The 14,175-nt window shown below is 38.7% G+C and overlaps 1 protein-coding gene across 1 annotated transcript in view; it reads left to right on the forward strand.

Moving 5' to 3' along the window:
• DNAH6 (dynein axonemal heavy chain 6) overlaps window positions 1-14,175 on the forward strand; it is a 162,974-nt gene that overhangs the window by 27,091 nt on the left and 121,708 nt on the right. The window contains exons 17-28 of the mRNA XM_067553417.1: window positions 1,296-1,409; window positions 2,765-2,908; window positions 3,288-3,500; window positions 4,206-4,298; window positions 4,980-5,099; window positions 7,143-7,323; window positions 9,586-9,682; window positions 9,907-10,105; window positions 10,454-10,618; window positions 11,953-12,066; window positions 13,324-13,449; window positions 13,567-13,722. Of these exons, the coding sequence (XP_067409518.1) occupies window positions 1,296-1,409; window positions 2,765-2,908; window positions 3,288-3,500; window positions 4,206-4,298; window positions 4,980-5,099; window positions 7,143-7,323; window positions 9,586-9,682; window positions 9,907-10,105; window positions 10,454-10,618; window positions 11,953-12,066; window positions 13,324-13,449; window positions 13,567-13,722 (1,722 nt within the window). The remainder of the gene's footprint in view (window positions 1-1,295; window positions 1,410-2,764; window positions 2,909-3,287; window positions 3,501-4,205; window positions 4,299-4,979; window positions 5,100-7,142; window positions 7,324-9,585; window positions 9,683-9,906; window positions 10,106-10,453; window positions 10,619-11,952; window positions 12,067-13,323; window positions 13,450-13,566; window positions 13,723-14,175) is intronic.

A 14,175-nucleotide genomic window follows, 5' to 3' on the forward strand; every position in this document is an offset into this window, starting at 1 on the left:
CAGCCTGTGTCAGCTACCTGGACTCCCTCATTGGCCTGTTCAACTAGGAAAAACTGCACATGTAAATGTGCAATAGGGAGCAATCCTTCATTGGCCGGGAGCTGGAATAAGTATTTCAATAGGTCTTTTCCTTTTTAGACTCTGTGAATCCTTTGGCTTTGGGATTCCTTGTAGGCTTGAAAACCACGGCTCTTCTGGGGTTTAACCCTTGCAAGAGCCACATTTAAAGAAACAAACCTGACAAAACTGACTTCATTTGTAGTGTCTGTGAACCATATGTTGTATGAGGGCTTTACCAGCAAGCCTGAATATTTGTGTGGCTATAAATGGAATGCTGATGATAGGTAGTTTGTAAGCTCTATAAGCAGTCACCTTACAACTTGCTTGCCTTTTAGAGGGTACCAGCTTTGTTGGAATAGCCACTGGAGCTTGTAACTTCAGTCAGTACAATATCTGGCAGTACAACTACTGAGAGTTCTTTCAAAATGTTCCGCTTCCAGTAGTTAAAAGCACTGTTGGTTACACAACTGTATGTCATAACTTCTGAGAACTATATTGGAGGAGGCTGCATTTTCCATGAAGTAGGAAATGTGCTTAAAGTGAATACTTATGTACAGCTGCGTCAGTAGGGAAAATACCACCAGCATGTCAGTACAGTTAGAAAGAACAGATGGAAGATGGTAGTTTGCAGGCTACTAACTTAATGCCATCTTTGGGTAGTACCTGGGTCCTAATAACGTTTAGGTGGCCACAATACTGTCTGAAAACCTGGGCAGTTAAGTTAAAATAAATTTGCTTTGGTCAGGGGTGGTAAGTAGAATTATTGCAATCTGTTATACTGAGGGAGCTCCTCTACCTGTAGTTAAAGGGAAGTCACTGATACTTCTCAGGGCTGGGTATAGAGCTTTTCCAGCTGCCTAAAGCATATCTGTGTTTAGTGATGAATATTCAGCACAGATGGAGAGAGCTGCTTTAATGCAGTTTTTTCACAGAAATGACTAAAAATTATTCAGGAGACTACAGTATTTACTGGCTGCTGTAGATAAAAGGAGTCAAGACAACTGAATGGAGTTCACAATAATTCTGTATTTTTTGCACAAAAGTATTTAAAAAGAACTGTGGTTTAAAACAGATTATTTGCTTCTAAAGGAACATGATTGATTGATATCCCCACTCCCTCCCCAATATTAACTGTAGAATTTGGCAAATGTGAAGTGGGTATTTTAAAAAATATGTAGTAGATGGTTTTATAATCTTTTGTGTTAGAAAATGACTTTTTATATTTCTCTTTAAAGGTGGAAGTTTCTAAATTTGATGCTTTGGAAGAAGTTAGTGCAGAACTGAAACTCAAACAGCTGCTTTGGGATTCTTGTTCTGAATGGGAAATACTCCAAACAGAATGGATGGAGGTAAATTAAAGGCTCTGATTCCTAAATGACCAAGTATAAATATGAGGTCTAATACAGTTTATAGTATAAAATTCTAGTTTATAATAGGTAGAAAAATAGGTTTTTTTAATTTTTCCAAAATGGTATTATAGATTTTTGCATCACATATATAAAATTACTATATAGCTAATCTTTTTGTAAGTTCTTCCAGGGGTTATGCTTTTTGGATTGCTCTATAGTCTCTTGTGAGTATTGTGAAGCAAATTGTAAAGCCTGAATAAGCAGGAATTTTGTAGATAAGTAAGTTTTATTCTAACCATTTAGAACAAAAGTTTGTTTTATCAAGGCTACTTGACCTTTCTGTGTCACTATGGATATATGCAGTTACTAAGGCTATGGTACATCTCACCCTACCTTTTGTCATGGTATTTACTTGCAGTATATTAATTACCCTCTTGATGTCTCTGTGTGCTCTATAGAGATTTAGACACAGTTTGCTCCCTTGTGAAAACAAGGCAGACAGTGCTGGGGCTTGAGTTGTGTGGAAACCTGTTTGTGTCTGTAGTTCAGTGTTACTCAATTAAATTTGGCCACGGAACCCTTTTGAACTCGATAAATAATTGGGGACCCCCCCAAACTCTTAACAGTATTGTTTACACTTACACTCGATACCCTCCACCGAAAAATCCGGGACATCTTCCCTTTTTCAGCGGCGCGGAGAACAGCTGCTCTCGGCGGCGTGGAGAACAGCTGCTCGCGGAACCCCAACAGTGTTCCTGCGGAACCCCAGGGTTCCGCGGAACCCCAATTGAGAAACACTGCTGTAGTTTATTGTTGTCCAGTTGTTTAAGAAAGAATATGATCATTCCATATGTTGTGGCAAAAGTGTCAGCTTTGCCTATTATGAAACCACAGTATAGCCTTTTCTTAATAATTTGCAAAATTCAGCAGTTCACACTGTGTCTCCCTATCATTAGTGTTCTATTGTAGTACCTTACTGAACTGTCTGAGAATAAAAATTGCAGGTATGTAATTTTATTTAACCTGTGTTTAATCAATTAGGTGTATATAATAGTGCTTTGCTTTAGAATATACTGCCTTTTGAAACTATGAAAAAATGCTTAATTCATTTTCTATAAATGACTGATAATTGCGGCATACAAACTGGAAGCATTGAGTGCCCGAGGATTGCAGGATCATATACCATAATTATTGTATGCACGATTTGACAGATTTTGTTACCTTTACTCATGTTGAGAAGTACCTTTACTGTATGAGTTGCTCCACTGATTTCAGTGATTTCTTTGTAGAGTAAGATTCTATTCAAAGTGAAAGTGTCCATTAATTAGCATGTTTTCTATGTTTGATTTCCACAGTGTAAGTTTGATAGCCTGGATCCAGAACACCTGAATTCTCAGGTTTCCAAGTATGCCAAATTTGTGAATCAGTTGGAAAAAGGTTTGCCACCCAATAATATAGTGCCACGACTCAAAGGGAATGTGGAGAAGATGAGAGAAAAGGTAAAATAACAACTTGAAATTAGCTTTCCAAAAAGCCTTTTAGAAAAACATTAAATTAAATTAAATTATATTACTTATTTTTAAATAAGTATCAAAGATTTCTTCATTTTATATAAGTCTTCCAAAGGCCAGGGGATAGTGGGGGGAACAAAAACTGAACTTTTCAGTTTTTGAAAACCAAAAGATTTTGTTTTGCCAAAAATTTCAAACAAAAAGAAACAGTGGGAGGGAAGGTAATTTTTTCCTAAAAATAATTAAATAAAAAATTTGAACAAAACTCTTTTACAAGTTCTATTTAAATGATGGTGCTTTGAGGGAGGTCTAGGTTTGTAAAACACTTGAATGAAAAATAAATATATTGTTTGTTTAACTTTTCCAGATTCCAGTTATCACAGACTTAAGAAATCCCTTTTTGAAACCCAGACACTGGACAGTTTTGGAGCAAATAGTTAATGCACCACTGGTGGATGTGGAATACCCATTATCTTTGGCTAGACTTGTTGAGCTCAGTGCTTTTGACTTTGCTCAAGAAATTCAGGATGTTTCTGGGCAAGCTTCCGGAGAAGCTTCCTTAGAGACCATTCTCAAAAAGGTAACTTTTACAAACAAGTATTTTGTCTTTGTTTTTGACAACGTGCTGAAAATCTTGACCTTTTTATGGATGATTAAGAAATAATGTGTTTCTCAATTACAGTTCACAGTATATAAGTGCCACATTAACGGTAAGTAGAATTTTTATATTTGAGTGAACTATAAAGCAGAAATACAGTTTGTCTTAATAGACCTCTGCCCTTCTAAGGAGCATATTCCAGGGGGCTTACAAAGGCAGAGACTGATGCTGCAGGTACACTGCCCACAAAACGCTCCTTGGCAGAGAATGTTGGGCCCACAGAATGTTCTGTGACTTTTCGGCTGCCTCTACAGTAGCAAGTACCCCCTAATGTGAGCAAGTCTGTGCTAACATCATGTTTTAGCTTGAAAAGACTCCGTGTGAGATGACTTTAGTGTAAGCAGACAAAAACCAAGCCCTGTTTATTATAGGTTTATGCAAAACAAGAAGAAAAAGGTTGATGCTTGTTAAATGGAAAAGGACAGTCATCGGAAGAATACAGTAAAAATCTGTAAGAAGAGATAACAAACACCCTAAAGCAAAACCATCATTTGACAGTGTCTGTTTAGGTGAAAGGGCAGTTTGTTGTTTGTTGGAATTAGACTGTCTACATTTCATTTAATTTGTAAAACCTAAATATTTTAGCACTGTAAGTAGATTTACAAGGTTTATAATTTTCTCAATGAGGTGGAGGATTCTTGGAAAACAACTGAATTCATTGTTCTCCCTCATCGTGATTCTAAAGATGTTTTTATCCTTGGTGGTACGGATGACATTCAGGTAAGTAACTCCTTGTACTTAATAGGCACCTGAGAAAAGTTCAGATGCAACTAGCAAAAATTCAAATGAAACTAGCAGTAGCAGATTACATTTATAAAAATCTGGCAATGATCTGGTAGTCGTCTATGTTGATGGAACATTTTATATTATTTCTAAAAATGTATAAACAAAATATAAATTCACATTCTTTTTGCTTATCCATTTGATAGCAAAATCTTTTTTCAAGAGAGTTTGTGGTTTTTCATTAATATTCAGTTCTGCAAAGTTAACAGTTGCAGTGTCTGTTACAATATGTATTTATCTAAATAAATTGTAGCTACTTTGGTTAATATCAGATATTAGAACTAGAAGAAGGAATATCAGTTGGATAACTGTGTAAAAGTTACCTAGAGCCCCTCTCCTGCACTTGTATTCATGCAGCATAGCCTTTTTGCAGGTGCTTGGGTCTATCTGTGCAGAGTCATTTGCAGGATCAGGGTCTAATTTCTGTGATTTAGAAAATATATTGTGAAATGAATACATTGCCCTAAACATAATTCAGCCAAAGTTCGATTCAGCTAAAACTTCAGGCAATAACCCATTTGTATTGAAAATAACATACCTTCATCCTTTTATTATGATCATTGCTAGTGGAGAATCATGCCCTTTGACAGTAACTGAAAGACTGCCTACTTCTTTAAGGTTCTTCTTGATGACAGCACTATTAATGTATCAACTATAGCCTCCTCACGATATGTGGGCCCTCTCAAAGCACGTGTTGATGAATGGCAAAAGCAGCTATCCTTATTTAGTCAAACACTGGTGAGTAGCAAACAACAAAACAGCTTCTTAGGACTTTGCCCTTTATTTAGGACTCAAGGTAAGTGGTGGAGTTCTGGTTTATTTTAAAATACTGAATATATTTAAATTGCTGAAAGGAGATTTTTTTTAACCTAATTTTACAAAGTGATGTCACAAAGGCCCCATTCATCTTACATTTGTTGGGAAAGTCATCATTCAAAATGCATCAGTGACTTACACAGTTCAAATAATGAGCTTATATTTGTTAAACTTTCACTCTGGGAATGCTATCTAACTGGCAAGTGAATGGCTTTTGCAAATGGGAAGTGTGTGTTGGCTTCTCTCTGCTTGCAGCCAGGGTGCATAGTAAGAGCATTCAGTAGTGTTGGTATCAGATCTCTCCAGGTCTTGATGTGGTTGGTGGGTGGGTCTGGCAGCCTGTGGGAAGCAAGGTCCAACCATCTTGTGAAATGGGGTAGCTGGTGCCTTGCTGGAGTGGGGATGACAAGGTCAGCTCTGAATCCTTGACATGGGACACTTCTTGCCAGAAGGTGTGATAGCTGGGCGTTATTCTTGGTTGGATGCATGTAACTGAGGAAGAATAGTGTGCTAATTCAGCAGCTGTGGGATGGACAGGGCTAATGTCATGGGGCAGAGGAAGGGTTCTGCAGATGATCAATTGGGGATTCAGCATACAAGGCCCTGTCGGTTTCAATAATACTTGAAACATGTTGACCTAGATTGAAATGCATGTAGCATAAATGATTGGGAAATTATTCAAAATATTAAACCTAAGGAAATTGGGAATGCATGATTTTAAAACAGTAAAATTAGAAAGAGTAGCAGCATAGGCTAGCTTTCTTCCTCTGCAGACATGGCACTGGCAGAGGCTCACATAGCACTGGTCAGAGCAGGGGGCTTTCTGCAACAGAAGGAAACGAGGTCCTAACCATGCTCATGTACTGCCAAGATGGCAGGGTCCCAGAGCTCGGGGTGCAGCATGAACCTGAATGTCTACACTGCAGTTAAACAGCCCATTAGCCACCGAGTCCATGAGCCCGTCAATGGGCAGGGGCCAGCCACAGGTGTCTAACTGCAGTGTAAACACATCTCCAGAGGCCAGTGTAGCTAATGCAGAGGCACAGGGTAACAATGAAGCTGAGGCTTATTTCTCTCTCATTTTTCACTATTGCTACCATCATTGCAATGATAGCAGCAGCCGTGTAGACAAGGCACCAATAGGTGCCAGTGCTATGTAGCCCTACTCTGAGCAGGATTAGGGGGCATGGTAGTTAAAATGCTGGCAGCTGGAGCTCTGCTGGCACTAGTGCTTCCAATGTTGCTACCTCCAGTGGAGCTGCCAGAGTGGTGGCAACAGTAGGAAGCTTTGGGCAAAAAAGCCTTGTGTAGATACCAATTCGGAATCTGACATCTTTCTGCTGCTGGAGAATCTGATTGGCCTGCAAAATCTAGCACCCTTGTTAATGGTTAATCTTCCCTTGAGTTCATGCAAGGGAACAAGACAGCAGACCTGGAGTTAATCCTTTCTTTGCTGGTGGCCACATCAGTCTCTTACAGCCTGTCAAATATAATAAAATTAAGGTTCTCCTCAAGCAGCATATATTTTATCCTTTATTTCCCCCTTTTTTTAAAAAAAATCACAATTTAAGAGAGAATCTGACAAATGTCCAAGAAAATTTGCCAGATTTTTCAAAGCAGCCTAGAATGTTATCAAATAGAGTTTTCTTGGTGAGTGTATTGGAAATGTACATTCTGTATAACCATACAATTTAGCATATAGAAAATTATCCTAGGAGATCTGTTGAGAGTGGGGTTAAAATGCACACTGTCTCAACAAGTGTAGAGCCAAAGGGCTAAAATTGCATCATGAATGTTGTATTTTTGACAATCGGAAGGTGGATATCTGAAATGCTATGGAGGGGATTCATGTTCAATATCAGTAGGTTTTTCTTCTGCTTCCTAATTTGAAAATGCAGACTGTATTTCAAAAATTCTCCTTTGTAAAGATTGGGACTAATTGCTCAATTTTTCTTTTTTTTCTAGGAAGAGTGGTTGACATGTCAGAGAAACTGGCTTTACTTGGAAAGTATTTTTAGTGCTCCTGATATTCAGAGGCAGCTTCCTGGAGAGGCAAAGATGTTCTTACAGGTGGATAAGTCCTGGAAAGAAATAATGAGAAAAGTTAATCGTCTGCCAAATGCTCTTCGTGCTGCTACTCAGCCTGGTATAAAATAACGGTGTATTATCCCAATCAATGTATAAGCCACTGTAGGTGATGTTAATCCTTACTTAGCACTTCCTAGCCTGACAACTATGTCTGTTAGTAGGATGAAAAATACCTGTGCTGCTCCACCCCAACGCCATTCCCCCTGCTGCGTAAAGGAATGAGACAACTGTGTCCTGTTTACCATGTACTATATTTAATTGCAATATGTTGTCAATCAACTTTCTTTTTAATATATATTCAAGCTGTAACTTGCTATACCTCATTGAGTCTCATTATACAGTCTCTCTCTTCCTAATTTCATTCTGCTTTCTCTTTTCTTCCCACTCATAGTGTATATCTTCCAGGACTGATTTCAGTATCCTGTCTCCTTTTTTTTCTCTCTCCTTCTTTCTCTATGTTATGTTCCCTGTCTATTCCCCTATATTTTGTGTCTTTCTGTCAATAAGTTTTCCTTACTGTCATCAAATGGCCTTTCACCTCCCCACAACCCCCTGGTGGCCTCAAGGAAACCCTGCACACAGCCCCTTGCCTCAGTTTCCCCTTTCAGGGAGCTCCTTAAATAAACTCTATACAAGCTTTTTTGTCCAATAATGCGTCTGCATTCAAATCTAGTTTATTGATATAAAGCAAAAATCAGTCCGGAGCTTCTCTCCTCTCCCAAGTCTGTTCTATGCAGCTCATCTCTGCCTTGGCAGGCCACTTTCCATCCAATACTCTTTCCATCCAATACTACCCTCTTGGGAGTCTGGTTTTATCCATAAAACAGTTAAAATAAAATTGCCTCAAGTCCATGCATTTACTCTCTTATCAGGGTCCTCTGTGGCCTTTCCTGCCTGTACTGTCAGGCATAGTCTACACTAGAAAATTAAGTTGGTTTAACTACTTTGCTCAGGGGTGTGAAAAATCCACACCCAGGAGTGCAATAGGTAAGCTGACCTAACCCCTGGTGTAAATAGAGCTGTCTTCTGTAGACCTAGTTACTGCCACTTGGAGAGATGGATTGTCTACTCCGATGTGAAGTGCTACAGCAGTTGTGCTACTGTAGCATTTTAACTGTAGATACACTGACAGTCCCAAGTCCTTCTGTTGAAGCCTACTCACTCCCAGCATCCTCTGATCTCCTGGAGCATCCTACCCTCAGCTTTATAGGGGAACCAGGTGATCCCTTTCACAAGCCCCCTATTACACGCACCTTTCCATCTGCCTCCTACTTCACTAACCTAACTTGTCAACTCTTCCATAAGGGCTTGATCCTGTAAATGCAGGAGTGAAGTGCACAGTGGGTGGAAATGTTACCATCCTGACTACGTACTATTTAAAACTCACTTTGAACTGGTGTCAATGACTTCAGAAGGTGTAGGACAATGGAAAATCAGAACCCGATGTTTTCCATATTAACCATTAAGGCACTAAGTGGCATTGTACACTAACTCTTTCATTTGCCAGGGTAGGAAACTTCATTTTGGATTACAGTACATTTTGCAAACGGTGAAAACATTCAGCTTTCTGCATCGGCATTCCTGCAGATTCCACTTTTGTCTGCAGAATGTTAGGACATTTTTACTGGTTTTTAGACTTCCTTGGTGGTTTGAATCACTTTCTGTCCATTGAAATTCCTTCATAGTTTATAGGATGTATAGTGGGCTCACTGTATTTTTAAAAAAACAAATGGACATTTGCTGGATTTATGCACAAGGCATCCATTCTGCTGTCAGGGGACATCTCCTATTCACCACTGAGTACTGCTCTAGCTTGGCTTTTTCTAGAGTGGCACAGAGGGTTAGAGGGTCCAAGGCACACTGGAGCCACAAAATGACATGTTCCTGTGCATGGGCAGCTCATAGCCACTATTACAGCCGAAAGGTTGGAGTAGCAGCTGTGTGTGTCCAGTGTCCTGACTGTGTTCTGAAGGTTGAGTTCTTCCACCTCCAACCATGGGGCAGGATCCTCTGTTCGTTTACCCAGGCATCATGTGAGGGATAGAAATTTTGTCCCTGTAGCATTAAATTAAAGAAGACTTCAGTGGGTGAAGCAATAATTGAATATGTGCCCTGTTTTCAGAGGTGAATTCTTTGCAAGCCCTAAAATGCGCACTGAAGTTGTTAATGCATAACAATATTTAGTTTTATCTGGTAAAAGGGTTTCAACTATAACTAATACAAAATGGAGTTTTTCCATGCATTTTAAATCATGATAGTTCTCTTTTGTTTTTTATTCTCACTGCACACTTTACTCAAGTAATCTTTTTTCTCTTAATAGGCCTCTTAGAGACTTTTCAGAATAACAATGGGCTACTTGATCAAATTCAAAAATGCTTAGAGGCTTATTTGGAGTCCAAGCGAGTTATCTTCCCCAGGTTAGTAAAAAGTCATTGCAAACAATCTGTGCAATCTGCTGATTGACATCACTAGAGGGAATACATTTGATTTAATGTTACACTGTATGCTACTAATACCAAAGGCAAGAATATTTAATTGTACCATAAACTGCTTCCAAATTGTATTATTTTTAGCTAATATGAGAGTGTTTTATTTTTCTGTAAAATATTTTGCAGCTAAAGTTCTTTTGTTTATCAAACAGATTTTACTTTTTGTCAAACGATGAACTCCTGGAAATCTTGGCCCAGACTCGCAATCCTCAAGCAGTTCAGCCTCATTTAAGAAAATGCTTTGATTCAATTGCTAAACTAGAATTCGCCATGATGACTCCATCTGAGGGAGAACAAGAAAAGGTTTTTACTAATGATATTTTAGCAATGTTGTCACCCGAGGGAGAGAGGGTAAGTAAATATTTTGTATTACTCTTTTAATCTGTTTCCAGTAAATATATATTTTCTGTATACACAGTATGTGAAAGGAAAAAGTTAGACACAACTGTTTTATATATGAATAAAATACAGAATTGGCTGGATCCGTCATTGGATTACTCCAGGTTTATAAGGCTATAGCTCCACAGATTTTAGTGGTGTTACACTGGCATAAAAATGGAGTAATACACTTGTGAATTAGGCCTAGCATTTTTTTGTTGTGCCATTAATGATCCTAAAAAACACCTACAGCATCAAGGTATGAATGTATAAACTCAGAGGAAATATTACCTCCATGGTTAACACAGCAATTGATTTTAGGTTGGCTTAGGGAAAGGACTTAAGGCCAGAGGAAATGTAGAAGACTGGCTTAGCAAAGTAGAAGAAGCAATGTTCTCTTCTCTTAGACGCCTGACTAAAGCAGCTATTGCTGATTATCAAACCAGAGTGAGAATGGAATGGGTTGTTGCTGGACACCCATCTCAGGTAAGCCACACTAATTTTTGTGTAATCTTTCTTACCGACTGTGATCATACCCTACTCGCTGTTGCAATAATGTTTGTACAGGTGTGCCTTATGAGGAATCATTTGAAAACTCATACCTTGGTGATCAGTAGTAGTGTGATAAAATGTGTGTAGCGGCTTTACGTTTAAAGTTATGTTTCCCCTGTATGATGTTAAATACATGTTGAGACTCATGTAGCACCAAACTGGTCAAACATACCTGCCTTGAAAAAGGAAAGTCTTCTTGTCTTAATTTGAATTTAAGGAGTAAACAGTCATCAAGCAGAAATGGGGAAGGGAGAAAACAAAGAAACCTCACATAGGTGAAAAAGCGCAGTAGGGAACATCCTTCCTCCAGCAGACTGCCTGTCTCCTGGGGAAATGCTTTTCAAAGAGGGATAGAAAACCATAGAAAGGAGGGGCAAACTCTTCCTTTCTCTCTCCCTACCCACCTCATTCTCTGCACCTGAGAAGACAAAGGAAACAGCTGTTAGATTTTGTGGGAGGGGTCCTGACCTCATGAGTTTGGTCAGTAATGCTGCTAGAAGCATGTGGTGAGAAACTTTGCTTGAATCTAATATAGTTTGTTAAATTAGGCACTAGAAATTGTTTTATCTTTATTTTTCTTGTAACCATTTTTGATTTTTATGCCTCTTTACTTCTACTCACTTAAGATCTCTTTGTAGTTAATAAGCTTGTTTTATTATTTTATCTAATCCAGTGTGTTTAATTTAAAGTGTCTGGGTGACTCTAAGGTAATAAACTGTTGTGTGTTCATTCTCTTAAAGGAATAATGGGCTTAATATATTTGGACTGTACAGGAGAGGGCTGGACAGTAGAAGACGTATATTTCTGGGGGGAAATCCGGGACTGGGAGTGTGTTTGGGGTCACCTTGCAGTATAACCAAAAGCCAGGGTGTAACCCAAGGGTGGGTGACAGGCTGCAGTTATACACAGACACTCAGAGTATGGCTTGCATGCTGAAAGGCTGTTTGTGAGTAGTCTGCTAGGGAGCTATTTCAGCAAGGCATTGTATGGCACCCAAGATTCCGGAGCAGGGGTGACAGCCCTCTACTAGTCTGGATAGCACCCCAGAATGTCACACTTACCCATTTACTTTGGCCTTCATCCTGCAAACATCTAAACATATGCTTAGTTTTAAGCCCACAAATTGTCCAATTTAAACCCGTGCATCCTTGCAGGATCATGGCCTTGCTTATATATATGACCCCTATCGTTATTGTATCTGTTTTCCTACTCTGCTTCCCAACTTCTCTAAGATGTATCGATGCTATTTTTATTTTTCCTTTATACAGGTTGTCCTGACTGTTTCTCAGCTCATGTGGTGCCGTGATCTGACTCAGTGCTTAGAAGGAGAGGATCATGATCACTTACAAGCTTTGTCTGACTTTGAAAAAATAAATTTTGATGTGAGTTTTTTTGGGGTGTGGGGTTGGCATCAAATGAATTTAATGTTTTGGTGTGCCATGCTTGAACATTAATTCTGAGTTAATTTTTTAAAAGAAAGTAATAATTCTCCAGTCTAAGTGACTAAGTCTATGTATCCAGTCAAGTGTGAACAAGCTGATTTTCATGTGCCTGAGCCACCCAGAGCTTACTCCACCAAGGGAATAGTAGTCTTAAAGGCTAATATTCAGATAGTTTCTTCAGCTGAAATCTGTAAGGCGCGCTGCATGGAAATTTGTTCTGATCTTCACAAATCACTGTTTGCTTGACATGACATTAAAAACAGAGGCTGGTTTTAGAAATGCAGATCTTCAGACATTGTTAAACTCACAGGGTTCCTCAGGCCACCACCTCAGGGAGGTCAGTCCTAACTTACGTCCTGCAACAGGGCTTTACGGAAGCAAGATCATGAAGGAGAATCTTATGAACAGTAACTTGTTCTCCAACTGTAATTCCTCCATTGAGCCTCACTGACCCTTCATCCTTAGCTCTGCTTTGGAGCCCAGCTGGAGGTAGAGAGAAACTGAGGGATGGCGTAAGGGAATGGCTATTTATACCCAGCTTCTATGGAATGATGGCCTTGAGGGAATTGTGAGTGCCCATCTCTGCCAACATTGCTCAAAAATGGTCCTTTGGCCATATGATTGGATGTAAGAGTCGGGCTCATAGTATGATTCTGAGGAGCTTTGTGGAGGGCCTTTAGGGGCTGGGGTTAGCCAGAGTGGATAGAGGTTTCAGTGTGTAGTGGCCAAATACTCAGTGCCCATACTTTCAAGTTGGTGTTTGATAATATTTGGCTCCCCAATGGCACTGATATTTGGAAAATATGGTAGTCCGCTTCCACATCACCAGTCTGTATGATTTTTCTGTTATTTCTTAGAATGATTTTTTTATACTTCAGTTGGTTTTAGAGCTGCTAAGTTTATATGAAGCATTTTTCTTTTCTGTATTGCAAACCTTTTGAAAGCAATCAAAATGGAAAAAAATGCATGCAAGCTTTATTTTAATGATCCTCAGATGTAAAACAACTATATTCTAAATAACCACAATATCTGTAGAAATGTGCAATTTTATTTCTTAAACTTTCACTTCTTAGTTAGAGACATATCCTGGAGCTATGCTAGTTTGTACCTGCTGAAGATCTGACCACTTATTTTTAAAGTTCTGATATTTTCAGTGCAGTGAAAAAATACTTTAATACATTATTTATTCATTTATAGAGATTAAATGCACTGGCTGGATTAGTCCGTGGTGTCCTTCCTAAATTACACAGAAATATTATAACAGCGTTGATAACTATTGATGTACATGCAAGAGATATTGTTAGTGAACTTGTGGCAGAAAAGGTAAAGCAATTGGTTTTGTTTTTTTTTCCTCAAAATAACATTTTATACAAAAATATCCAAGTTAACTGTTTTTTGAATCACAATATTAAAAAAATGCATTGTGTATTATCTATGTAGGTGGACTCTGTTGACTGTTTTGAATGGCAAAGACAACTACGGTATTATTGGGATCTTGATCTGGATAACTGTGTTGCTAGGATGGCTTTATCCCAGTATACTTATGGTTACGAATACCTGGGAGCATGTCCGAGATTAGTGATAACCCCACTGACTGTATGTATTTACTTATACCCTTTATTATTATTTAGACCGAGGTTTGTTGTGTTAGAAGTATTAGTAGTGAATAACCTGTAGATAGGTAGTTGGTATTTAGAAATCTTTTAGAATGGGGTTGACTTGTAGCACTGTACAAAGCAGAGACTTATGCTCCTTCATAGTGTTATCTCTTTGCAGCAAAATAAATAAAGTGCATTGGAAGATAACAGCCTGTTACTATTATCAGTTACACTTTTGGTGAAAGGACTCAAGATGTTCATCTATAGCTATAAAAAGATGTTTTAATCCAGCCAATATTCAACATAGAATCATAGAATTGGAAGGGAGCTCAGAAGGTATCTAGTCCAACCCCCTGCTCAAAGCAGGACTAACCTCAGCGAAATAATCCCAGCGAGGGTTTTGTCAAGCCTCAGATTAAAAACCTCTAAAGATGGAGATTCCACCACCTCT

Source organism: Emydura macquarii, unplaced genomic scaffold (genome assembly GCF_026122565.2).
Source record: "Emydura macquarii macquarii isolate MOO-44397 ecotype Brisbane River unplaced genomic scaffold, CSIRO-AGI_Emac_v2 contig_1451, whole genome shotgun sequence".
Taxonomy (NCBI): domain Eukaryota; kingdom Metazoa; phylum Chordata; order Testudines; family Chelidae; genus Emydura; species Emydura macquarii.